The 27,277-nt window shown below is 46.5% G+C and overlaps 1 protein-coding gene across 1 annotated transcript in view; it reads right to left on the reverse strand.

The window, feature by feature from the left end:
* Positions 1–7,815: 7,815 nt before the first annotated feature.
* LOC104504505 (calcium/calmodulin-dependent protein kinase type 1D) overlaps positions 7,816–27,277 on the reverse strand; it is a gene marked incomplete at its 5' end in the record, with an annotated part of 40,636 nt that continues 21,174 nt past the window's right edge. The window contains 5 exons of the mRNA XM_010149192.1: positions 7,816–8,268; positions 12,348–12,486; positions 13,031–13,118; positions 23,090–23,168; positions 24,374–24,486. Coding sequence (XP_010147494.1) covers positions 8,147–8,268; positions 12,348–12,486; positions 13,031–13,118; positions 23,090–23,168; positions 24,374–24,486 — 541 coding nt within the window. The remainder of the gene's footprint in view (positions 8,269–12,347; positions 12,487–13,030; positions 13,119–23,089; positions 23,169–24,373; positions 24,487–27,277) is intronic.

Consider the following 27,277-nt stretch of genomic DNA (forward strand, 5'->3'; position numbering starts at 1 on the left):
TGGGAAAAAATTAAGAATAAGAGGGAAAAAATAACAAAGCAAGTCATAACACCAGGAACAGAATCTGCAGGGAAAGGAAGCCAACGGTAGAGCACACACAACAGCCTTTGGAGCCCACTGCTGACTGCAAAGGGGCTCGGAAACACTAGCGAAAATCCCATCTCCTTTAACGATTCCCACCGCAGGCTGTGTAAATCACCAGGACCAGCTCAAAGGTGCAGCAGTCTCCAACAACTGCATGTCCTTTCCCCAGGTCCACACAGATATGCTCAGGAGACATCCATATCTCCCTATGTTGACACTCAGCATCTTTTCCAATGGCAGCTTTAGGAAACACCTGAAGGACAACTTATCCTTTTAATCCATTTCCCTGTGAAGTGAATTGGGAAGGAAAAAAATCTCACCATCCTCCTTTGGGACGTAAAGGGACATCACTGCACAAACCACAGTGGAGCAGTGGAGCAGCCATGGAAATGATTCACTCCCTTTCTTGCGCGTCGGGGGGAGACTCACGCACTCGAAAAGATCAGACTTCACATCAGGGTGATTTAATTGGATTTATTGGAGGAAAACAATTAGTCATCCCTTTAAATTGTCATTATGATAGAAATCTCGATATGTATACATGATTGTCAAGGCAGAGAACCACTTGCGACGTAGCCCCATTAACAATTTGCAGTGTTGCAAACTCATTATGCAGATAAAACTTTTGCGATGCCTTAATACATGCATGGAGTAAATACACATTCTCCCTTCTTTTTTTTTTTGGACATGGACGCTGTTATGAACTTTTATCAATCACAAGACCTGCAATATTAGGCACACTGACATTCCTTGATTAAGATTGAAGCCTTTGTAGAAAACATGCTTGCATTTTCATTGAAAGTCAACCGAGAGATGTTTTGCAGTTGGGGATATTTGGGGAGTCGCTACTCTGGGCAGACTAGGCTTTTTAAAATTTGTTTGCTGACCCAAATCAAATATGTGTCTTAAAAAAAAAAAACGCCCAAACTGACCAAAATGCTGTTTCTCAACTAGAGGCCAACGTACAACAGGATGCTGTCGTTGCACTGACCCGAGTCCCACCGAGCTCCAACCTTCCGCGCTCCTCCCGTTGGGGGTCATGCTGCAGCTCGGTCTAGTCAGACACAGCACGTGTGACGCCACGCTGGGCTCAGGGGATGCAGATGAGCGATGGAACAGCTCAGAGCTACCCTGAGCACCCCCTCTCTACGCGCTCCCACCTACCAGGCACCGCAGCACACGTCCACCTCCTCATCGAGCCTTGCACCCCGTGCTGCCTCAGCAGTCTGGACTCAGGCTGATTTACAACAATTATTAATGATTTATGCTGCCGCGTAGCGCTTCAGCAACGGCACAGCACCCTGGCTGAGCACCAGCCTTCAAGGTGGGCTTAAGACTGCCTGGTGCTTTCAGCCACCACGGAGCAGTGCCTTGCATAATTTCCAAGAACTGACACCTGCTCCCTGTGCCACTGGCATGGTGCTTTCTCTGCAGCCCCACGGCTTGGCACGCCTTTGCCAGGAACCCAGAGCAACATCCCAGCCCTTTCAGGTGGTTCTGCTTCAGGTGCTGGGAACTTGAGCATCTTCCACACTAACACAGCAACACTCAGGGGCTGGGATCGATGTCCTGCTGATGCCCGCAAGAGGATTGGGCTGGAGGTACTACAAGTGCCACGTGGCCATCCTGCACCCTGCCTTAGAAAGACCAGCACGAATGACAATGGGTCAGTGATGGAGGGAAGAGAAGGCAAGGCCATGATTTCCATGTGGAAGAAGGAAAAGTACCACACCAAACTCTTCCACAGATAAATGGTGGTACTGCGTGGAGGCTCAAGGATTAAATGTTAGTATTTAGGTGGTGATGCTTGGGAAAGGATGGGAAAATTAGCTCAGCACTCTGCCCTGTTTTGCGCAGGCAAAGAATCACAGCATCTTGGTCCCCAAAATGCAGTTCGTTCTGCAACAGGTGAGAAAGAAATACCTTGTAGGAAGAGAAAAATACTAAGAATTGAGTGAACCAGTCTAAGAAACACAAACCAAAAGAAAAAAACCAGACACGCCAACGTGCTTATCGGTAGCCCTGAGTGTTAGCAACCCAGGGAAGGAATTCTCGATGCAGATCAAATTTTTAAGCACTGTATTCAAAAAGGGATCCTCCCATCCCCGACTCCCTGTTTCTAGATGCGTGTACGCGACGGCCGCGCGGTTGGAAGCTGCTCTGGATGGTGACTCTTCCCGTGCATGCTGCAGAGCATTCAACAGAAAGACAAAATACATTACCAGGCTTTGCAGTATCTTGTTTACAAAATATCAGCTTTTGCATTTACTCAAACTTAACGATGGGTTTCAAGTTACAATTACACTGAGTCATTTAAAAGCAAAATGTAGAAGTAAACCCCTCAAAGAAAAGGTTGGGTTGAATGTGCATAAAGAAAAGGCTCGGGAAATACAGAAACAGTGAACAGCAGTTTAATACATGCAGTGCAGTATCATGCATTTACTGGACATTCGATGTCATCACTAGCTCAGCAGTGTTTTTTCACAACGCTTGCGAGCGTACATGCCCTGATTCCACTCCGGAGTATGGAAAAAATAGAAGAGTTGCTCTTCTGACCTTATCATTTACGAAGAGGAGGGGAAAAAAATAGCTACCTGGACAGATCAGTGGCACGGTTCATGGTGGGGAAAGGGTCTTGAAAACCAGCTGGGCTGAAGAGCCTTTATCCTCTGTTACAAACGCTATTTACACAGCTTTGACCCAACCCTGCAAAGCTGGACCAAAAATCCTGAACCAGCTCCTGATCTCCCATCGGTGGGATCTGAGATCCCCAGGGCCACAATACGCACACACACACACACGTGTGTCACGGAGACTAGACCACCCCGACAGACAGGATGGGAAGGCAGGACCCCGCTGCAGGGATGAGGGGAAAAACGAGTGGGATTGAGTAAAACTGGCTGCTGGGCAAGAAATACGGAATAACTGATTTACCAGGGGAAACTCAGAGCGACGTTCGTGAGCAGGTTGCCATTTCCTCACTCAGCCACTGCCGACAGTGGTTTGCCAACTAATCCTCCACGCTTGGTTTTGATGCTGTTTTCCTTGGATACCATGGTCTCTGTGTGCGTTTCTGCTTTTTGCTTGAATGAGTGTAACTCTTCGCATCAAGTTTCTGGTGCAAGTAAGCATGATAACGAAGGCAAAACTCCCTTCCCATGAATAATTTCTGGGATGCATTCAGGCCCCAATTCAAATGGATAAATATGCATGGGAGCAAGAATGCAAGTAATCCCATTAAATGGGAATTTCCATATGCTGATACTTCTGTACCTCAGGGCTCAGTCTCAAAACTGTTATTTTGCCAGTAGGTGAATCCACCGACTCTTTGGAAAGAGCAACAGGCTACCCCCTGCACGATCTTGTTGGCAAAGTCGATCCGGTGTTTTTATGCGGTGCTCACCCTGCGCTGCTCAGGGCTGGAGCGGTTACTACAGAGGGAAATAACAGCACAGGGTTTCCCTGTGTCTGATCTAGTTAATGCCAAATTCGCATCGAAGGACGATATTCAGCCTGCCTACCAGTGACTAAAAGCTATCTGGCTTTCCCCGAGAGCTCGTTTCCCTAAAAACAGGGTCACGCTTAAGGAAGGGGCAGCCTCGGGACCAGCTACCGCTGCGTTTCTTGGGCACCTTGGAGGTCCACGCTCTGGTTTGCAGAGGGTTTGGGGACAAAAGCCAGAGATCAGGGGCTGTGTTGGCGAGGGCCGGGCAGGAGCCCAGAAGTAAGAGAAGTGGTTATAGAAAAAAATACTGTCAGTAGCCATGGAGGTATGCAGGGGACATGCTGAGCAGAAACCCCTATCCAATGCCTACTGCAGACCCACATGGAGATGTCTACCAGTGGGCAACACCCCTTTTTGTGGTTTGATTCATGTCAGGAACCTCTATCATTGCTTGTTTTTATTTCAGCACCACAACCGTAACAGACACACAAGGCATAGGTAAAAATCCTACTGGTTTTTCTGCACCCATTACTCTAACGGCACCTGCACAACAGCAACCAGGACAGAAGAGACATCACCAGCAGAGTAACACAACCTCAGGAAAGCATCGCTGCCAGGTTTTCCCCGTATTCCTACTTCCCCCACTAGCCGTGCCGCGGGGCCCATATCCATTTCGTGCTGCGGAAGGGGTGATCCAGCAGACAGTTAGGATGCACTGAGAATGAAGTCACATGCAAAATCAGCAGCAGAAGCCCCTGCCACTGCAATACTGACTTTCAGCTCGCAGAGTTCACAGGCAGCCTGTCCTCACAACTTCTTCTGCAGGCTAAGGGGCCAGCTGGAGGTTTTCTGGATTGTATTTTGTTTTGCTTTCCCAGCAGGATCACTGCTGTTGGCATCAGAGATGGCCTCTGTGACTCTGGAGGTAAAAATCAACAATCAAAGCTGCAAGCAAAGAAAAAGAAGGGGAAGGAGCTGAGGAAAACAAGTTACAAAGGAAAAACATATCGGTGCCAGTAAAGTAAAGCAGAAAAGGGTAACAGACAGGTGACTCCAGGCTGAAGTCCTCAGGTGAGGGGCAAATCACACATAGTGTAGTAGGACAGTCCACTGGAAAAGAGCCCAGAGCGATGTTTCTACCTGCTCCTTCAGGGCAAGACCAGGCAGAGATCTGTTTTGACTCTTGTACTTTGGGGCTACTGGCGCTTTCCCCACACGCACACATTGTTTACTCCTGGGTTTGCACTCATCTGCGAGTGCCTGAGCAGAGGCGGGTTGGGGTAGGGGAAGGACATGCAATGGCACTGGAGCATCCCCAACAAGCGATGCTGGTGCGTCTGCCGTACCAGGCTGCGCTGCCGAGGGGCAAACAGCTCCAGCCCTCTCCATAAATCTGGCCTGGGTGCTGCTAAGTCATCCCATTAACAGATTTACCCAGATTTAAACTGAGATGTTTCAATCGAGAGATACTGCAGGACTGGGTGACGAGAGATCTCTAAGCACGTGGTGACCCCCCCCAGTCAGTCTCCAGCTGTGTTTCCCTGGTACAAAAAAAGAGCTTCCCACCATCCAAGATCGTAGCAGAAAGAAACAATTGAGCTTTTAAGTGCTTCTGTTCCTCGTCTTAAGATCCCAGCAGCTGACAGCAAGCCAGAGAATGGCGATAAATTACACAGCTATGGCAAAATATTATTTGCAGGAAGGAAACCGAATCACCCTAATTCCAAGTGTGGAAGGAAAGCATACCCCTCAGAAGAAAAACTGCAGAAAGCTTCCAGCAAGGAGGGGCAGGCAGTGCACGGGACACCCCCAGCTGCAGGGCAGCCTGTCTGCCTTTGCTGCCCTCCCTGCTCTTTGCTCTGCAGATGAAAATACATTTGCTTTGCTCTTTTTTTTTTTTTTCTGCAAGATACGTTTGGATGCTGTATTTCAATCAGTGGCCTCAGCAACTGCACCAAGTTCAAACCAGACCTCACGTTCCAGAAGAGAAGGCAAAGAGGGAACGCTTGAGCCCAGCTGAAACAACTGTACAAATCCTGCTTTTGGTTGCATGTGTGTGAACGTGGGGAGCTCCAACCCCGGGCACTGCCTGTTTACATCCAAGCAACTGGAGCAGAATAGCCCAGCTGAGCTTATGTGGGTTCCAAATAACTTGAATTTCTTGGGATAGGAGTCTCTCCTAAACTAAGGCTTCCTTACTCCAGCTGGCAAAATGAAGTGGCCTTAGATGAGTCTGAATTGCATCATACTCATTTTCAGACACCTTTGCAGCAAAACATAAAGAGGCTCGCTGATAAAGCTCTTCCTCCTCTTTGTCAGTGGGGCAAGACTACATGGTGGCAGCAGCCTGGGGATGGGGGCAGGAGCGTGACTGGCAGCACGGAGATCCCCTGCCCTTCGGCCAGCCCAAATCTGGCTCATAAGCCCTCGCTGGGGAAATTACAAGGAGTTTTGCTACCAATCCCCAAGAGACCAACATCTGGCATCTCTCCTAAAATGAGAAGTTGAAGCCTTTCTGCGTGAGCATCCATGCCAGCTGCAACACAGTGAGGGGCACCGGGGGCTCCCAGGGCTTCACTCAGATGTGCCACAACCCTCTGAAAATGGGGAGCAGCTTAATACTGAGGTAACTAGAGATCTATCGGGTGCAACAGCTCTAAGTGCCACCAAAGGAGAGGCTATTTCAAACAGTCGGTGCTCACTGCCACCTGCTTTTCCAGCTTTTTGTGCTCAAAGTACGATGGATGAAATCCCAGATCTGACAGTCGAAGCCAACTGACTGAAGCTGAAGCAGGATTGTGAAGTCTCAATGAAAAATACGTATCTTACAGCTTTTCCCAGCACGGTCACTACTGCCTGATGCATTCAGCTGTGCCTGTGACTGGCTTCCATGATTTCGTGTGCAGGATAAATGAGGCGAGCGAGGCAACAGAGCACGTTGTGGGGAATGGCGTGTGCCTCTGGCTGGGGATGGACTTGCCTGGGGTGCAAGAGGCTCACAGCAGCCAGGGAAGGGTGTCTGCCTCTGCTGCCCGCCTCCCTTCTCTCCTCCTCAAAGGAAAATCACAGCTGGGAAGGGTGTGGAAGTAACCTGGAGCCCTTCGGCAGGTCCGGGCGGATTGGCTCTCGTCTCTATTGCAAGCTGCTTCGACACACGGCTGCAGAACTCAGCGCGGCTATTCCTAAACGATGCACCAGCACGCAGAGCCTGGGGAGTGTATGTATTTAGTAATAAAAAAAATGTGGAAATTGAGTTTGCTTCTGTATAGGCGTTTCTGGGGAGGAGGGGGAGGCAGTGCCACCACTGCCCCTGCAGGTGCCCATGCCTTTGGGCGAGGCCGCTTTCCCAGCTCCCTGCTCCTCGCCAGCCCTCAGCCAGAGCTAAGAGTGGTGGAGCGACCCTACACCAGATCCTGCACTTTGCACCCCAGAACCTGCCAGTGCTTCCCAGGGGGGTGCAAACATCACCCCTCTCCCCAGGGGTGAAACCCAGACACGCAGAGGTTAAGATCCAAACTTTCTATTTGGTTTTCGATCCTCAGTTTTGGCCTCCCTGGGAGGTGCTGAGCATCAGCAACGCCAGGCAAAGCCCTGAGGAGCTGCAGGTGCTCAGCATCTCTGGCATGGAGCCCTCGGGCTGGATGCACCCCGTGCCAGAGGCCAGGCTGGGAAGAGGCTGGTGAATTTAATGTCTTGCTCAAGGGCAGCACGGCGAGTCAGCGGCAGAGGAGAACTACAGCTCCCAGCCCCACATCTTCCTTTTCTTTCACTCTGCTCCTAACACACAGCGATCCAAGGAGACAGGAGCTGCAGGATGAGACCGTGCTCTGTCAATTAGTGTGCTCAGCTCTGGTCAGGTCCTGACCAGTATCGTGTACCAGCCTCTCCTCTGAAAGCGGGGTGATGGAGAGCCCCAGCCCTACAGGAATGAGGCCAAGGATGAGCTGACCCCCAGCTGGTGGCAATTTAACTCTCGCCATGGCTTTCAAGGAGGAGGAGGGGAGGTAAAACAGCAGTTTCTTAATCTGAGCTGTAACAGTTCTGCTAAAGCCAGACAGGCTTGCAGTCCAATTTGAAGAGCGAGAAATGGCATGCCATTGAAATCCTCCCGTGTTGCAAAGTTAACACCAATTCCTACCTACAGAAAGAGCCTATCCCCCAGCCAAGTGGGAGGAGGGACATGACCGGAAGTACTTTTTAAAAGAAGAAAAAATATAATGCTCAGAAAAGTACCTCTATTTAAATAATCCAGTTGAGATGTTCATAGATAATGGAAAAAAAAATACAACATATACTGTTACCTACACTGAGAAAAGAGTAAATCACTAGGGAAAAGAATAAGTGTTCATTAGTTAGAACATTGCTAGACTCACATATATATATATATATTTATATATATATGTATATATATGTACAGCACCAGAGACTGTTAGATCCGTTCCCCCTGGAGTCATTGCAGTTTGTGATAAATGAAACATTTCAGAATTGCAGTATAAAATATGGCCATAAAAAAATCTTCTTTCTTCTAGTCCTTCGCTGAGCGTGCACCACGGGGTGGGATCGCACAGAGGAACCCTGCCAGCCCAGCCGCCTGCCCGCTCCTCGCCGCCCCGGCTCTCACTTGCTCCCCGTGTGCACTGTGGTCACTGTGGTGGGTCTGGGTCTCCGGTCCCCTCCTACTGCAGAAACGCCTGAAGAAGCAGATGAAACAAAACTACAGAGAGTGGATGGAGACATACCTAAAAGGAAAGCCAGAAACACAGTTAGAAATGTTATTTTTGGAGGTGGGAATGTGGGCAAAGCTGCGTTTCTTCCGTAGCAAGCTACAGAGCGGAGAGGACCGCAGCCGGAGACGGCACTCCTGCTCTTCCCGCAGCGGTGGGTTGGTTGGGTACCTCCACGGGGCATCTTCTGCCCTCCTGGCCCACGGCACCTACTGCCACCACTGGCAGTTAAATGTCACAATGAATAAATGTCCAGCTTTGGTATGTGTTCAACCAGAGCTATTCCACATTTTTGGGGGCTGAAGACAAGGAGTTCTGGGATTCAAAAATCCCTCCAGCATTGTACTTGCTCAGAATAATTTTCCTCATGGGCATGTTAAAGATGATTAAACTTCTCATCATGGCCATCTAGCTAAATGAAGAGACTGTGCACCTGGACTAAAAAAATTTCCCCAGGCATCCTGCAAAGCTGCTGATAAAAAAGTGCAGTGGGTCAAATTTGTTGGCGAGTTGCAGTAAACCTAGAGGGAATGTAAATTTGTGTGACTTGGGTATCATTCTAGCAACAGCTTATGTCGCTCCAGTTTTGCCGGTATGTCTCCAGGGCTTCCAGCTAAGAGATGTAGGTTGATGTAGGCTGAACTCAAAATTTAACCAGGAAGTACCTTTTGAACTAATCAAAGACTTCCGACAGATATGGCCTACAAGAAAGCTGTGGGGGTACTTTTTACAAAGGCCTGTATTGACAGCTCAAGGGGTAATGGGTTTAAACTGAAAAAGGGTAGTTCTAGATTAGATATCAGGAAGAAGTTCTTCCCGGAGAGGGTGGTGAGGCACTGGAACAGGGTGCCCAGAGAAGCTGTGGATGCCCCATCCCTGGAAGTGTTCAAGGCCAGGCTGGATGAGGCTTTGAGCAACCTGGTCTAGTGGAAGGTGTCCCTGCCCATGGCAGGGGGGTTGGAATAGATGGTCTTTAAGGTCCCTTCCAACCCAAACCATTCTGTGATTCTATGGTATTTTTTACAAAAAAAGAGGTTTTAGCTAAATTAAAATGTTTATAGAAAGTTTCTGCTTCCAGTGAACCCTCCACCACAGCTTTAAAAACCAAAACCCTCAAAGCATAACCCCTGAAAACCCAAAGCAGGCTGGGTTTTGAATGTCAGATTCAAGATTTTACTGTTCCAGCACATCAGCAGTTTCTGTGGAAAGCACTAATGAAGAGAAATAAAATATATCCTTGCCAGGGCTTTCCATGGATGAACTGCCCCTCTACCAGCAGCTGCTCAGACCCTGCAGGGAAGATCCCCAGATTTTGCCAGCACATGCAACTCTCCATGCAGCTTGGCAGCCTTGTAGGCACCGATGCACAAAGGCAGTTCTGGTGCAAGAAAAGCTGCTGAACAGGGACCTGGCACGGTCACCTTGTTCTGACAAGATGCAGGCTCAGAGCTATTAGAAACACAGTTCATTTTTCCAGCCTGGTGAATAAAGGATGGGTGAATCCTATATTAATATATTCTCAGACTGGAGTTTGGTATGGCCCCTTGACTACTCAGGATCTTTTTGATGCTTTTTATGACTTTTACCTACTTTTCTGTGCTTCCAGGTAGCATTTTAACCTCAGGGATAACTATCTTGTATTACACTTGGCCACATCCTGTTTCCCAACAGTATCAACATTTGACATCTTGGCTTCACGCTGCCATTTATCTATTATCTTAAAAATACAGAGACCTAGGTGCTGTAATTAATCTAGGCAGTCCAATCATGTCTAAACAGAATGAACCAGGCACGGACAGCGAATCAGGCCAACACACTTGAGAAATCCCAACTGATTCACTTAGACATCCCTGACAGGTAGCATAATCCAGCCTGATGCATCATCTCTACTCTGCCCTAATACAGGGAACGGAATTAGGATGTAGCCTGACACAACCTACTCTCAGGCTGTATTTAATTGTCTTCAATGATGTGAAATTGCTGCATGTGAAACTATTTGAAGAGCTCATTAAACATCTATTAACAGCATTAGGCAGCATTATGTTTTGCAATGGTGGCACAGCTGTTTCATGTAACTTGCTGCACGGGATCTTTCTCGTGCAAGAAATCTGTCCCCAGAGGAAACCAGTGAGAAAGAAAGAGGCAGGAGGGAGACCTCAGAGGTTTCCTTTTTCCCAACAGGAGGTATTTGGTAGAGTGCATTTGATATGTCAGCTCCCTCTTAATGTCACTCCTTGTATTTGCTGCTCTCCTCACGGGTTCTCTGGGGTTCCAGCACCTTCTAACTCTTCAGTTAATTTCTTTGAGGAAGGGAAGCTCTTCCGTATTATCTGGCAAGCTGGACTCAACCTGGGATGCTTGGAAATCTTTCAATACTTTTCTGACTCGTAGTTTTGACATGAAAAAACTCCACCTTTCTTAACACATCTGGTTTTATCCTTCATAACCTGGCTGACTTCTCCATCACTGCACAGTATGGTCGGATTCTGTACAGAGACCTCATGGGTTCTGTAGCAGTCAAACAGGCTTTGTTCTCTTCCCACCCTCCTTGTTCACAGATGTTTTTACGTTACTATTCAAACTACTCCATGCTATTAATTAACACCATTTGAGATGAATCAAACGGATGGACAGAGATTAATCACCCACCCGTTTAACAGCAAAGCATTCCATCAGATGCTCGAGAAGTAACTGGGGACCAGCTTAGCCACAGTGTGGCATGAAACAAAATAAAGGTGCGATTCTCCCCGGTGAGGGGTTTTCTACCTCGCTGCATTGCTCCTTTGCAGGTGCCAGATGTGTGCCAGGAGCACAGTGATGCCTTTTCAGCAGCAGCTGTAGGATTTGGCTCTGGGCATTGCAAACTGGGCACTGGGCATGAACTCCCATCAGAGAAAAGGGTCTGCTCTGGCTCAGCTGTGGCACAGGCTGGGAAAACATCTCATGCCGCACCCAGACGGCAGATCCCACCCCAGCAGCAGGGGAAAGTGTGCCCATGACAGCAAGAGAAACCACAGCTTCCATCCAGAGCCTCAGGGACTGCTGCTGGTGGCATGTCCTTGTCAAGGAGCAGAGGTTGACAAGCAAGGGTAGCAGAGCCAGATAGCAGTGCCATCCAAAATTCATCCTGAATGGTAGGTGCTTTCGGTTCCAGAATAGTGTGGGGTATAGTGCAGAAATGACCACTTCAGTCCCCAGGGAAGGAAGCCCTTGCAACCCTCAGCTATTAGCATTCCTCTTTAATCTAAGGTGCGATGCACCTTAAATAATCTCCTCTAATTGTAATATCCACAACCCTCCATTGCACGATATAAAAATCTCTGCAGATGGACAGAAAGAAATATAAGAAATGCTCAGAAGCCAGAGATTAAATAGGCTTCATTACAAAGGATGAATTTCTGTATTCCAAACGATCCCTTTGCTGCCATGTCTCCTTCCCTGGCATTTGGAAGAATATATATCCCCAGCACCTGACTCCATCAGACAGCTTGAAGGTCCCAACTATGGCATATAACAAAGAAGGCAGGGGGCCAAGTCCCGTTGTGGGGTACAGAGCGAGAGTCCTGCTCAGACAAATGAGCCTCTTCGTACAGGAGCTTAATTTGGCCCAGGGAGAGGGAAGCTGGGTCAGACTGGCAGGATCAGTCTCCCCCATGGAAAACTGAAATGGAAAACAAGCCAGTTTTTACAGAAAAATGTCTTATCATAATACTGGAAACTCAAACATAAACAGTTTGAGTAAACTTTTTCAGCTTTCAACCAAATACAAAACTTTTTTTTGCTGTGGGGGTCTGGGTCTTTTTCCCAACCAAAAGTCCTTATTCTCCACAGTGTTTTTCTCTCAAAAATGCTCCGAGCTGAAAACTCTTTTTTTTTTTAGTGCATAAACTTCTCCAATGGAATTGTTATTTTTTTGGCTGTCTAAAAACGAAGGTCTCAGTCCCTTTTTAGTCGTTATTTTAACACCTGCTTGCAGAAAGCCAAACCTACAGGCAGGGGGAGGACTGCAGCCTGGGGGTTGAGGAGAAAACGGGGATCCCGCGAATTTGCTCGGCCGCCACGTTGGGAGCTGTGCCGGGCTGTCGGCTACTCACAATCTTTCCGGGTGGCTGCGTCGGGAAGCGGCGTGGCAAGGCTGAGGGTGCTGGAGACGCTGGCGCTGGCGCTGTCCAGGCTGCTGCCAAGGTGTAACCGTCTCATGTGTCGCACGACCGCTGTGGCGTTAAACGCTTGCTGGAGCAGAAAACCAAGGAAGAAAGGGAGAATAAAAAAAAATGGGAGGTGGAAGGGTTACTTTCTCCTGGCCGCTCAGAGTTGTTAGAAGTGAACGAGCCCATCACCTTTCAAACTTTTCCCAATTTCTAGTTTTCTAGGCTAGAAACAGCAATAACAAACCGTACGCATTTCTGCCCTGGTCCTGCTCCCCACTGCTCCTTCTAGCACTCAGCTGGGACGTGGCAGCCCACAGGGAAAAGTCGTATTAGACACATCCTTGCACCAGCACAGAGTGTCCACATTGCTTCACGTCCCCCACAGTGCTGACCCCAACTCTGCAGCTATGAGCAGCCCCACCGCTCACACTCACCATGTTCATACACTTGGTTAGTGGCCTCCTCCTTAAGAGGCCCCCCAAGCCCACGTAACCAAAGACTGGGCCAACTATTTTGACCAAAATTTTGAGGCACAAAAGCACTAGCGTGCAGAAAGGGTGGCCGTACGGCCGCCGCGTTAGCGGAGTTATGTGTCTAAGAGTCGTCCCTGAGGATGGGGCACTTACTCTCCATTTGCTTTTTGCAAAGTTCTTCCGGATCTGAGCGCTGACCGACTCATGGATGTTTTTGTTGAGCGCGGTATCACCAGCGATCCTGAAACGGAGAGACAAGACACGTTTTAGGAGATCTGTTTGAATATGTTTTCTTCTCTTCCTGGCTGGTCCAAGGTGTGATTGCTCCTGCAGTGATGATGATTTCATTCACATGAGGGTTCAAACTTCCCACTGCTGTCTCTGCTGGCAGCAGCGGTGGAAAATCTGGGGCAGTAAAGGCAAGCGTAGATAAGGCTTGTAGGTCTGGCAGCTACAAAGAGGTACAACCTTATTTTCTTGGTGCGTGGCTGCTTTCTATCACCATTACAGCCCTAGATGAAAACATTCTACCTTTTTTTTTTTTCCTTCTTCTTTACATCTAAAGATTTAACATCAACAGGCTGAGACTACTTTTAGCCTCAGCCATGCAGCAGCTTCCAGAGCCACTCCAAACTGTCTCATTTCTGTTTGCGCTGGAGATTTTCCTGCCACCCTGCAGCATACATAGACATTCATCGTGATTAATACAGATTTACAGGAAAGCAGATACATGGACGCTCACTAAAGCAGCAGAGGCTGCACGAACAACAAGGTGCACAATGCTCAACCTAAAAATTTAACTGATCTTGCAGTTTCTTGAACACATAAAGACACATTCAAATCTCTAGTAAACACAATTATTTTGAGGGAATTTTATTGATTCTTTTAACTTCTGAAGGCACAAGATCTGTTGGAAGAGTAGGCACCACAGTGAACTGATGTTGGGCCATGTGCTGGGGTAATTAGTGCTATCTAATATACATGAAGCCAGGAAGCAAAGATTTCCTCCTGTGTTGTGTGTGACATTTTCAGAAATCAGTTTCTAGCCACAGTGTAGAAACCCAATGTCAGTTAACAATAAAAAAGAGTAAGAAATTGAAGAATCCATCAGGCCCAGAGCCTCCCAGTCTGGGGACCTCCAGTAAAATAATCAGAGGGTCTGGAGGACTGAGCGGTCATCTAGTCCCACCCCAGTTCTGTCAAAATAATTTTGACAGAAATTTAGCTAACCAGTCCTTAAAGATCTCCAAAAGATGGAGACTGCTCAGGCAATCTATTCCAATGCCCCACTGCCTCCCAAAAAAGATGGAAAATAGTTTATTCCCTTTGTCTTTGAAGCATCCTTTCACATATTTGAAGACTGTTATCATGTATTCTCTCTGTCTTCTTTTCGCTAGACTAAACAAACTGATTCTTTCACTGTTTCTTCATAACTCATATTTTCTAATCCTCTGATCTAGTGAGCTTCCCTGGACTTTCTCCAATGAGTCCACATCTTCCTTAGAGGCCGGTACCCTAACAGTTCACTGTTTTCCAACTAAGGCAGCAGAACAACAGCATTCCTCTGTGTTTCTTAAAAGACGAAACTCTGCTTACATACCCCAGACTGCTGTTGCCATTTATGTGTCCCACGAATTGGAGAAATTCTTTTCATTTTGCCCACATCATTCCAAACTGTAACCCTGTTCCTCAAAGGGCGTACAGCTTTTTCTACCTGCATGTCAACAGCGCATCTAAGAAGTGCTCTCTGGGACTGGTCTTCTCCAAGCTGCTCCCCTCCTTCCTGCTGGCAACACTCACCCAGGATGACAGAGAGATGAGAGGAACTACTTATTCCTGGGACGAGGATGAGGGGCTAAACCCCCATCTCCCAAGAGTGGACAGCCATCAATCCCATCCTGTTGCAACTGAGCTGACCTATATTGAGTTATTCAGGAGTACTGGAGCCAGCAGGATTGTGGGCAGGAAGGAGTAGGGTTCCCATTCAGGGTAGCCCACATCCAACTGGGAATTGTCTGACCACCACCGTCACATAACCTCTATCTCAAGTAGACAGAACTGGTAGCATGAGCAAGGCATGGCTCCCAAATGGCACCTGACACCCTCTCCGGGGTCCCTGTGCTGCCACTCAAATGACGTGACACGGAGAGTCCCTGACGGTCTCCAGGTCGCTTCCACGAAGAGCTGAGCAGAAAGAAGCCTGAGAAAACTAGCTCCTGCCTGCCCCGCCGAGCTCATTAGCTTAGGCGCACAAGTGTTGGAGGAGATTGGCATCCACTCTCCTTCCACTCTATTCCAGATGGACTCTAGCAGAGTTTCCCAGTGGAAACACAAACTCCTAGCCTGTCACTCCAAAATGACTGCTCTGCCCAAGGATTTGTCCTTGTTGAAGGCAGGTACCCTCAACACTGACCAGCTGGGAGCAGTGCCCGTCATCCCACAGATCTGCAGAAGTAAACTAAGCTGAACACTTAATATGTGGGCAGCTACAAGCCAAAATATCTGCTCATTAACGGATGAAAAAGACCAAGCTGCTAAGAAAGAATTTGCTTATATTTTCAAAGAACATTTTTCCTCCAAAGCTAATGAAGCATTTTGCTTTATGAACAAGTTTGTTAACAAGCTGTATAAGCACAGATCATGTTTCCCACTTGTCAAATTCTATTTGGGAAACATCGCAGAACAAGTTTTTGGGGTATGATACTCTTGCCAGCTCTTCCAGAAGATCTTTTCTGCCACAAAGACTTGCAAATGCATTTTTGCTATATGAAACCTTTCATTAGGTGTGTAGCTCAAATACAGGCTATATATTTATTTGTCTTTAGGGATTATTTTCTGTAAGGCTGGTGGTTTCAGTAAGAAACTGCTGGTTCCAATAGTTCACAAACTGCCTTCTACCACTACTAACTCTATGTTCACTATGCAATTCTGGTAATTGCAGAAAAACAGTCTCAGTATTTGGGTGTTTCCCAAATAGGGGGAATAGTAGTTGTTTACTTTACAAGGGGATGGACCCTGTGAAGCCCTTGAACAATGCAGTGACGGGGACCCTCCTACATCTAAGGTCTCGTCAGCAGCATTAGCACCTTGTGGATGTCAGTTTTTAATCAGACTAACAGCAGTGCTGGGGCTCATTTAGCACAGTGGGATCCGTTCAAACACGTGCTGGTATGCTGAACAGTGTGGCTCAAAACGCAGCCCTGGCTGCCAAAGCCGGGTGTGGGATCGCTCTCCAAGCCGCCTCTGAAGAACTATCCTGTTAAGGGTGCAGTGCTGTAACATGAGGACTCTGCTTTTAGGCTGTATTTTTGCCTTGGATGATCTTCAAACTTTTATAAAATACTCACGGCATTATAGTGTTTGTAGTATGGTTTTACTTCTAGCAAAATGAAAAGACATTTTATCATCCATTCTCTGCTGGTGTTTTGCTGGAGACGTGGTGGTTTAAGGACACAGGCAAGAGAGGTGGAGGTGAGCACGTAGAATTCACATCTTTTATACAATCAAGCGTTAGAGATTGAAAAATGGGCACAGAAACCCCTCTCCCCGAGGTGGGTGTCATGAGCATCAACACATCTATACTGAATGCACTTAAGCACAAACTTTAGTTCCCATGCTGAGAAGATAATGCATGCAATTTAACAGGATACTCATTTTAGAGCACGTTATAATTGCCCTTCCACCTTTCCCTAACTCTCCAAGTCTACACGCTCTAAACCACCTTGCTTTTCCTTTTAGGACAAAAATCCCTTAGAACCTTTCTTTCTTCCTCCCTCTTCTGCACTATATACCCTTTTCCCACAGGGATCAGCTCAATTTTACCGGAGAAACAGCCATTTTTGGTCTCCGAGAAGATCAAACTGATGCATAGTGAGTCAAACCCTGAGCAATAGTTCTTGGCTTTACAGTTAACATTGAAGTTAACTGTGTCAGCACTGAAGCTTGTTTTCACCAGCTATACCAGTTGGCCCAGAAAAAGATATTACTTCCACCTACCCCCCATGTATACAAAAAGAAAACAAAGCAAATGATCTGTTATCATGCTGAGCATCACCCAGAACCGGGCAAGGACTGATTAGCCTAACTGGCACCTGACTTTTCTCTCCAGTTCTCCATTTTTCAGCTGCTTTTCACCCGAAAGCAGCTACATCCTGATGATGGTGTGGGGAACTTTGTCCTGAAGCTGGTCTTACATCCAGTTGTAAACAGATAAGTGTCTCAACACACAAAATTGGATACCAAGGGTCACAATCTGACTACTCTCCATCACAAACATTTCCACTGAAGCTAGGAAGGATATTTCTCATGAAGAACCATAACAAATCTGGCCCTGCACAGGAGAGGAATATGATCTAATGATCAAATATTATTTCATACTATCTAATTTATTTTAGCTTTCTATCTGGGTTCAAAGCTATTACAGCAATTTATCTGGCCATACCACTTCTAAGCCTTGAGAGGAACCTCCAACAAAGACAAAAGCAGTAAATACCCTTTTGGATGGTTCTGTGTTAGCATACTGCAAGCACGTCTCTCGCATCCTGCCTGCCCACGATGGTGGACAGAGTCTTTCATCTACCATTATCTTCTGAAGCTTCATACTGAAGGCAGCCAACTGAAATGCTGTGCTGGCCAAACAGTGCTTGGAAATACTCTTGAGTATGATGACAGGAAACATGGAGTTAGCTGTAATGGATAATGCTGAATGATCATAACTCTTCTATATATACATATATATATATACAAACACATACACACATGCATGTGTATACATATACACACACATATACCGTATCAGTGGTGCTCCAAAATAAATAGAGTGCAGGGACGAACTTGATAAGAGTTTGATTTAATGTTGTAAACACAGCAGTTCCCTCCAGGGAGCCCTTTTCACACTTCAAACAACATTGTCTGAGAATGGAGCTCTTTGTAAACCATGTCCTTTCCCTGGGTGGAAATTATTATCTGGCTTGTGCTCCCTGGCACACAATAAATACGCAAGGTCATGGTCACAATTTGCAGAGGCTCAACCCTTGCCAAAGCTTTGCGATTCTTCAGCGTGGGCGGGGATGGACGTCAGCACGTCCAGGAGTGAGCAGCGGGGAAAGGCGAGGGCCACACTCATACCTGTGGACACAGGCGTCTAATTAAGGTGCCACAACCTCCTTCTCCCCTACACAGTCTATACAGGAGGCGACACATACATTGAATTTAGATGTCCCGAGCTGCCTTTGATGCCATAACCAGCTTTCAGCACACAGCTCTAAATCCCATTTAAGGTCACTGGGGAAATGCATGACAGAGTAACTAAATTCACAGCACGCCTTCCCATTCCTATACCAGCTTCCTAACTGTTGGATTTTCTCTTCCCCCTCTGAGGACTGTTTTCCTTCCCACTGACCCAAGCCTGGAGGCTGAATGTGGGGCTGCAGGACCCAGCTTGACGTGATGTGGAGCACAGTGTGATCCTTTAACTGGAAAAATCAGGTCCTTGGGTTTCTGCTCCTCACCCTCAATCACTGCAGCCTGAGTGACTGCCCTAAACAGGACGTGGGTTCTGACGTGGCAGTATATTTAATAAATTTAATTGCTGTCATTAGTAAGAGCTAGAGAAAGAGTAAAATGTATCAAGCTGCAGCAAAATTATGCTACTCTTTTGTTACCTTCATTTTGACGTCCTTTTCAAAAAGTCACAGTGGAACAACTAAGCAGAACATTGCACCTTTGCAACACAGCATAAACAGTTCAAACCTCAGTGAAAGATAACGCTGTAAAATAACTAACTTTACCAATGGAAAGCATAAATCACCTGTATATTAAACTGGAGAAATCTGTATAAATGGACAGATTCTACAGGCTGTGTGCAATCATTATACCAACAAGTCCTACATATTGTACTCTTTCAGCTACCATACTTCACTGCAATTATTAGCCTCCTTTTCTGCCAACTCTGAGTTTAACATTCCGTCCCCCTGCCAAGGCCATTTGATTATAAATAGCAAAACATCACGTAAATGCAGGCATGTGGGGAGCAGATACAGCACAGAAAAGTGGGCCGTTGGGAAAAAGTATTTACTTTTTTTAGGGTCTGATCCTGTACAAACATTTAGTCATGTGAATAGCTAGCTATTCTTGAGCAGTTTCCCGAAATTCAAAGAGATTATTAACCTTAAAGGCACAAACGTAGTATTTTGCAAGATCCAGTTCTTGCAAGCCTTGTTTGGAAGTTTTTAATAAAAACATGGTAATTAACATGAGGTATATTTTGGAATCAGTTTGTTCTTCGCAAATGTTATATATTGAAACAAAAAAATCTCACGGCCAGGTAGCCATGCCATGCACAGTTAACTCTTTTTATCACCATCAGATTACAGTGTATGTGTTAAGCATTCATGATTTGATAGATTTCTTCCTAATTTGTGGCTGATCCCAATGATCTGATACTGCAGGAAGAGATTTTGCAGAAGGAAGAAAAAGAGAAAGCTGGAAAATGTCACTACATGGAGCCATCTCATTGTATATTCTAATTCTCTACCATTTGCCCAGCACCAAACAAATTCTCTACCATTTGCACAGCCAAACCCTGACTCTCACTGGTCAGTGGCAAAAGTCCCGTTAACTTCAGTGGAATCAGGATTTCACTTCATGCGAACTATAGGGTTTAAAGATGCTGCTCCAGTTACGCTGCTCTACAGAACCAATCCTGCGGACAAAAACATACCTTTTGTGGGATGGCATTAAGACCTACTTGACGCAACAGCGTATCATTTATGGGATCACTTGGGTCTGCTCTGACCATCTCTTCCCATTAAATCAGCAGTCTTACATCCCTCATTACGTTTGATCACACAGAGAAGACAACGCTATGTAGACACTGTGGAAAGTGATGTTGCTAATGGGGGTATGCTGAAAAACACATATTCATGTGGAAAGGTAGTGTGGGATGCCCCCATAATAAAAGGCATGGTACCCTCTCTCTGTTGGCTGAACACTTACATCCTTATCTCTGACTGCTGCAACACTGAATGCAACCACGAGAGAGACGAACTCAAGCCTGGACTTGTTGGAAACTTAAATATGTCCAGGCTGAGAGAAGGACACAGCAGTCCATTGAGAGGAAGCACCGAGCTCTCCTCCTCCATTGAAAAGGCCTTCCTCTCCTTCAAAGGGGAGGGGAGGATGTCAATGCAACAGATACAGTGGCTAGAATGAGAAGAGAAGCAGTAAAAACATCATTATTTCCTGGCATAAGCAATCTGAGTGGAAACTGCTTCTTGAGCAATGGCTTGGCAAAAGGAGATCCTAGCACTAACCCTGAAATAACAGAAAATATCCAGGTGAGTAACCTCGATTATTCAAAAAGCCATTTAAGTAGCATTTACCACTACAGGATCCAAACCCTCCAAAAATTCACTGCAGCACTCTCCAGAGAGGTCCATAACTGCAACACTTCTGTTACAGGAAGCCTTCCAGAGCACAGAGGGATGAGACACCAGGTTTTGCTCAAGAGCTCACTGGGGAGGACAGAGGTAGATCTGAAGCCCTATCTTTGGAAACCTCCATACTTTGCTCTCACTGTACAACTGTTCTTGCGTAATCCACTGTCACATATTGTGTCTGTGTTGAAGGGAGGTGGATTTGGGACATGGGGTGGAAACACGGTAAATATTTTAACCCTCCCTACTGTGCTGCCATGTGCATGTCTGACCCTGAGACACGGTTTGCAGGGTCGGGAGGCAGCTCTGCAAATGAACCACTGCCTTGCAAAGTCAGCCTGGAAGAAGAAGACCCCCTGCCACAGAAATGGGGGAAAACCCATTTGCAGGGGGCTGTTTTTAAATGGAAGACTTGATTCTGCAGAAAGTACTGAAAATTATGGAGCAGCCTGTGAGTTTCCATTGGCCCCTGGCCATGACATGCAAAAGAGAGAAAAAGTAAAAAAAGAAAAAGGAATGAAAGCACTTTTTATCATTTTGTTCCTTTAGGAGGTCCCAGAAGCTGTGTGTGTTACAAGTGCCACGTTTCTTTGTTGCACTCCAGCAACCAACACAGATGAAGCGGGGCCAAGAACTGGATGCTTACGTTTTGTGTATCTTGGATGTAAGGCTTTGGAAAATCTGCCTTTCAGTTATACGAATGGTCACCTCATTCTCTGCTGGGAGTTGCATTCCCATTGTTTATTCTGTATGTCTAACATTGACTGTTGTAACTTGTTTAATTTCCTGAGGCTCAGGTCAGTGTCATTTAGAAATGGGTTGGGTTTTTTTTTTTTTTTCAGCTCACGAAAGCTGGATTTCATTTCCCAAATTTCCTTTTTGTCACAGAGACAACGCAGTTATTGACGGGACATTGGAAAAAGGGCAGGCCCAGGTCTTGACGTCTCCTCATCTTTCATTTGTATTGATGCCAGCCACTGATGCAGCTAAAAAACATCTGTAAAACGTTTCTCGTTGTCATGGGCATAGAGGATGAAGAGCAAGAACCTGCTTTTTGTAATGATTTACACTGCCTTCTGCATCCCAAGCCTTTCCTAAAACTTAATTGTAAAGGCTGCTCCTCAATCTTATCTTCAGCCTGATTTGTGATCACAGTGACTGACAAACTGCAGTCAGACATCAGTACATCATTCCCACTATGAGTGTCAAATCATTAATTAATCATGGGGTAATTCATCATCCTGTGTATTGGTCAAACTTGTATCAGCAAGTAAACCAGAATGGTAGAAACCTTTGAAGGGATTTACTTTTCACCTAGTTCCAGGACTGAGAGCAGCAGTGACATGACACAAACCAAGGAGAGTCAGAGAAAGAAGAGCTACAGCTGTAAGTTTTACTCTGCTTTGAAATTTAACATGACTTTAAACTGGGTACCAAGTGCTGTCACTTCAGAGAGAGAAAGGTCAAGGAATATGTCCAAACCTCATGTCTGCTGAGGAAGCAGAGATGACCAGAGCCTCACTGTCAAAGCTCCCCAGCCTCAGAGGGCTGCGGACTCCATCCTCTGAACAAAGGTCTCCAACTCTCAGCAGAAAGCCGTGCTACCTTAAAACTCACTGGCAACTTCTATGCCCATGCTTTTCTTACCATGCGTTTCATACTCAACTACACTACTTGAGGCTGATCCCTGGGCTCAAATTGCAGCACCAGGATGGTTTTGCAGTCCATCAAGCTGTTGAGCTAGTTATAACTACAGACACTCAGGAAAAACTCTGTTCCCTTGCAAATGCACAGCCTAATGCTTTTAACCAGCCGGCGCTCCAGAAACTGCAAGAAGAAATTGTATTTGTGCTAACTGTGATAGCATAAAAACACAGCCTAATGCACACCTGGGGTGAAAATGCTATGCCATTGATTCCTTTCTGTTGCAGCTATTATAGCAACCAAAATAATATCTCATTTCATATAAAATGATCCTTGCCCTAAGAGACTTACACTCAAAGCCCATTTTTGGGTACAGCTGGTAGTGTGGGGTGATGCTCAGTCACTCAGGGTTGGTCAAAAGTACATGAGCCACTCTTGTTTCAGCTACATAAGCCCTGGGTAACGTTGGTGAAGTCACCCATGTGCAAAGGCATTATCTAACATAAAGCTCTTAACAGGGGTCTAGATTATGAATACAGTTATTCCAGGTACTTTTCTGTAGTCACTGCAGAGAGACAGCATTGCTACAGCCAATTCAGACTCAGCTGATCCTCTCAAGGGTTTCCTAACTCTTGCATTCAACAAGAGAAGGTAAACAGCATGTGAAACCGGCTCCTTCCTGCAAGTAGGAGGTGGACTATCATCTGTGAAGCACAGATGAGGACCTCCTACTTCATGGGATGCTCTTAAGTGCTCTTCTGTGACTTTGGCAAGGATCTCATGAGCAGGTTGATAGCTTTCTGCACACCTGCAGAGTTTGACCTCTGGCCCCAAAATATGATTTCTGGGTTCAATCGTTCTGGCATATCCCACTGCTGCACTACAGTCAAAATACATAATTCAGCATTTCACTGAATTCTTATACAGATACTCAACAGGTTGGTGCATGAGATTAAAGTCCATCACGGTTTCCCAGGAAAATCTGGAGGACAAAGGCAGGATTTGTAAGACTAAGAGCAGAGAGTTATCTAGTAGAGGTTAGTATACTGTGTCTCACAGTACACTTCCACCCATGAATGTAAACCGATGCTCCCTGTCCCAAGGGTTTCACACAGCAGTGACTGTTGCTTACCAAGGGTGCCGTGCTGCTTGCTCACAGGTGTACCTTTTGTTAGGGTCCTTCTCCATCAAATTCCGAATGAAGTCTTTAGCTATAAAAAAGAGAGAGAATATTTTAAAGCAACAGTTTTGATGCCCAGTTCTGCTGTAGGATGACTGGCCAACAGCACTGACCAGGCTATTGAGTGCCATCTGGTCACAGCACCAGAGAATGGCCCTGGGTAATTTGTCATTTATTAGTATAGATGTGATGAAAAGGTTTTAGGACTAAATCCAAGCTATTTAGTATGGCAGATAAAAGCTGAAGGCGTCTACTCCTGCAGGTCTATTTAGGAGTGGGACGGATAATTCAGGGTCAGCAGAGTTCAAGCCTGCCAGCATCCTGTTCAGCCAAGTGCCTCTGCTCATCTTAGTGGTCTGAATATGGCCACATCTGCTGAAGATGCTGGCAAACTGAGTGGGAAAGGCAAGGAGGAGGTCAGGTGGTGCCACAGGAAGATGAGAGTTTCATTGCTCACTCCAAGCACACGCACACATGAGGACATGCTGTGCATTTCAAAACAATTTACCGAGCAAAACGGAATCCCTTGAGCATGAGGTAGTATGTTTTTAACAGACACTATAATGGAGGGAAGGGAGATCGCAGCATGGCATGCATCCAGTGGTTTCAGGACAGAGTAGTTGAATGAGCCACAGCAAAGCCAAATATGGCAGGAAAATCTTTGTGCTGATTTAGGTGATGCACTTTCCCCCCAAAATGCAAAGGGGTCTGCCAGCAGACCTTCATATTTTCTCAGAAAACTCCTATGGGCTTAAAAAAACCTTCTCATCACATGTATTTTCAAACAATCCATCACAACGATATCTGGACTGCAGATGTAAGCAGCATGAAATGTTGTTCTGTGCAGAGATAACAGGATATATAATCATCTTTAAAATAAAACACTTCTTTTTATATCTCCCCTGTCTTAATCAGTAGCACTAATGAAGCAGAAAACTGCATTTCTGTCTGATAAAACGTTCCTAGAATTCATTTCTTCCCGTGTGTGAAACGGCAGACATTTCCCCACGCTGGACAGAGCAAGGACACCGAGCTCGCGTTATTTCTGCTCTCCTGCAGAAATAACCTCCTGTAACTATTTGAGTGAAAATAAATGCACATTCCCAATGGTTTTCAGTGAAAAGGGGCTCCACAAATGATGGAGGGTGCATTCTCATGCCTGGTGAAGGGTATCTGCCACAGGCAGGCAGGCGTGCATGCATGGTTGTTGCAATTAAATGAGCAGTAGCTTCTTACCAGACTCAGAGATGTCATCCCAATACGGAGAGTCAAACTCATACTCTGCCTTAAGGATCTGCTCGAAGAGTTTGGAGTCGTTTTCATCATAGAAAGGGGGATACCCACAGAGCCTAATGGAGAAAAGAAAAGAGAGCCGTGATCCTCGGACCCATCCCTGCCAAGAGGGTGAGAAAGAGAGAGGGAGAAGAAGAAAAAAATGTTGTTTAAGACTTGCCCTAATGAGTTTTCAAGCAGACAAACACTACCATGAGAGGATTTTGTTCAGGGACATGAAAACCCACTTCTGGAGATTTGCACTGTCCTGGACAAAGAGGAATTCTGCATGGAAATGCAGTGCTGTTGATCCTACACTGACTCAGGCAGATATCCTGACCTCCCTCTGCATGCTTTTGGGTGTTTAGCCAGAGGAACCGTTTTATCACACAACGGTGAGCCCTTCCATCCCCTCCTATACACGTGATAAGAGAAGCTTTCATGGGTTACACCCTGCATCCACAGAGCACCAGTCCCTCTCATCCCTCAGCACAACCATTCCCCATCCAAACATCTTCATTACTGGCTTCATTGCTCTGGCTGTCCTCCCGGACTGTTCTCACCCAACACCTTACACAAGCCACTTACACCAGCTTTACTCTCTCACAGATGGAAAGGCAGTGCAGTGGCTCTGCAGACATACGGGCGCAGCAGAGCCCTGGGAGCTGAGGACACACAAGAGGTGACAACACGTATCCAGCCACCTGCATGGCGTCAGGACGGGCTTTGAGCACAGCCTGTGGTCTCTATATTGTGCTAGAGACTGCAGCGGTATAGGAAGGCTTGTTGTACAACTGGGGAGCCACTGGCCACCTGCACGGACCCCTTCTCCAGCACCATGGGGAGGAAGTGCTGGAGCTAAGCAGGACAAGGAGCCCCACAGAGGTATCAGGCGGAAGGCAGGATGCGTCTGCGGGTTGGACCATGCTCTGTGTCCCCAGGCACAAAAAAAGGATGGCTGGGAGTCACCCCACCTCCACGGCAGAGCCTGCAGAGGCTGCACATGGACCTGCCGCTGTTGCAGAAACACACGGAGAGCCTTCCCTTTCTCACTTCTGCAAGTGATTCTGCTGCCCACATCAAATTGCCTACCTTACCTAAGGCTAACGACAGTCCTGTCCTGGTTTTCGGTATTTACAATCAGACTGCTCAGAAAACCTAGCCCCGGGACAAGCAGGACATGGAACATTATTTGCCTAGTTCGAGCTAAAACATTCCGGGTGCACCCTTCCAGTGCTGCAGACAGCAGGATAGGCATTCTGCCGAGGAAGGGCTCCTCCAGCTCTACAGACACTGGGCATGGGCAAAACCATATCTGGCACTGTGTTAAGCAAGTGCAGTGACAGAACTCCTGTGTCAGAGATGCCTCAGGTCCAGCCGATGCTGCAGGCAGCAGTCTGTCCCTCTCTGTGCAGACATGCCCGTAAAGATTACTAAGTGCCAGATTTACCTCTGAGGCTGGTCCAAGGTTTTAGCAAACCCACCCTGTCCACAGTTAAACAGGCTTTTCTGCCTCTTTTGTCTTTTACAGAGATGATGCATTTTTTTCCCTTCTCTCTAGTCTATGGTATAAATTATTCTTTCACATATGTCGCTGATATTGAAATTATCTTCTTCCTACAGTTTTCTTAAACTGAGTCAATCAACCTCAATAAAGCATTTAATTGGAGAGAGCCAGCCATTATAAACAGACTGAAGATCTAGCTGAAACACTACACTGTAGCAACAACAGAGCAAGAAGGGGGAAATGTAAGAAATGAAATACTCGAGTTATTTATAACCCAAAGCCAGCCGGCTGCCCTGGAGGTTATTTGAACCAACTCAACACTCGAGGGTGAAAGGAACAATGTTTTGTTAGCTCTGAAGGGCCACTGTGCTTGATAAATAATTTAAATGCTGAGTGAGATGTTGATCTGCGTCAGATCCATATTGACCTGGAAGAACTCTACTGAAATTTGCAGTATTATAATGAATCCACTGTGGTTCAATTGAATCAGAAACCTCTCTGTCTTGCAAAGCAGATGAGCCAGTCCTCCTTTGTGTCCCACTGGATGACTGCCATTATCAAAAGCAAGTCAGATAACCTCATGCCAGGCAAGCATTTACATTCAGAGCAGGACTGCACACCTACTTAACGGGCATGCACTTGTGTATGGGGCTCGATGCAGCAACTCCTATGTGAAACCCAGCGGTGAAGTGGCATATGAGAAGGGCCATTAAAAGTGGAGTATTTAAACAAATGCCAAAAAGCCACTATGCAGGGAAAACATCTGGTATCCTAAAGCAGACACTGGATCCACAACCAGTACCCAGCTCTATAGGTATCTATGAAGAACATTTATATAACTTGCTTTAATGCAATGAATATCAGCGCTTAGGTCTTGTGGGAGGATGCACACAACCTGATTTTTACCTTCCCCCTCTTTTGTCAAAACCCTCAAGGTTTTGGGTGCTTTCCTGAGGGGTTTGGAAATGCTGGAGTTGACAATACCAGTACTGCAACTGTTAGGATGGCCGCTGGGGTAGAGATGCCCAGGCTGGAGGAAATCTCCACCAAAGTCACCCCGAGACATCGCTCGGTCCCTCTTCCCCAGGGGACGCACTGCGCTCTGCATAAGAAGCCTGACAGCCCTTCATTAATTTCTTGCCTTCCTCAGCACTTTCCCTAAACAAACCCAAACTGCTCCGATAAAGCATTTTAAGGCGAGCAGACAGAGTTGTGCATGCCGAGGCGCTGTCAGGCTGCTCCAGAGAGAGAAATAACTCTCGTAAAATGTGCACTGTACTAATTACCTTGGCAAAGGTACAAGAGCACAAGTTAGGGCTGCTGTGATTTATACATGCTTGTGGCAGCAAAAGGTAGCAGCA

The sequence above is a fragment of the Eurypyga helias genome, unplaced genomic scaffold, assembly GCF_000690775.1.
Source record: "Eurypyga helias isolate BGI_N326 unplaced genomic scaffold, ASM69077v1 scaffold1533, whole genome shotgun sequence".
Taxonomy (NCBI): domain Eukaryota; kingdom Metazoa; phylum Chordata; class Aves; order Eurypygiformes; family Eurypygidae; genus Eurypyga; species Eurypyga helias.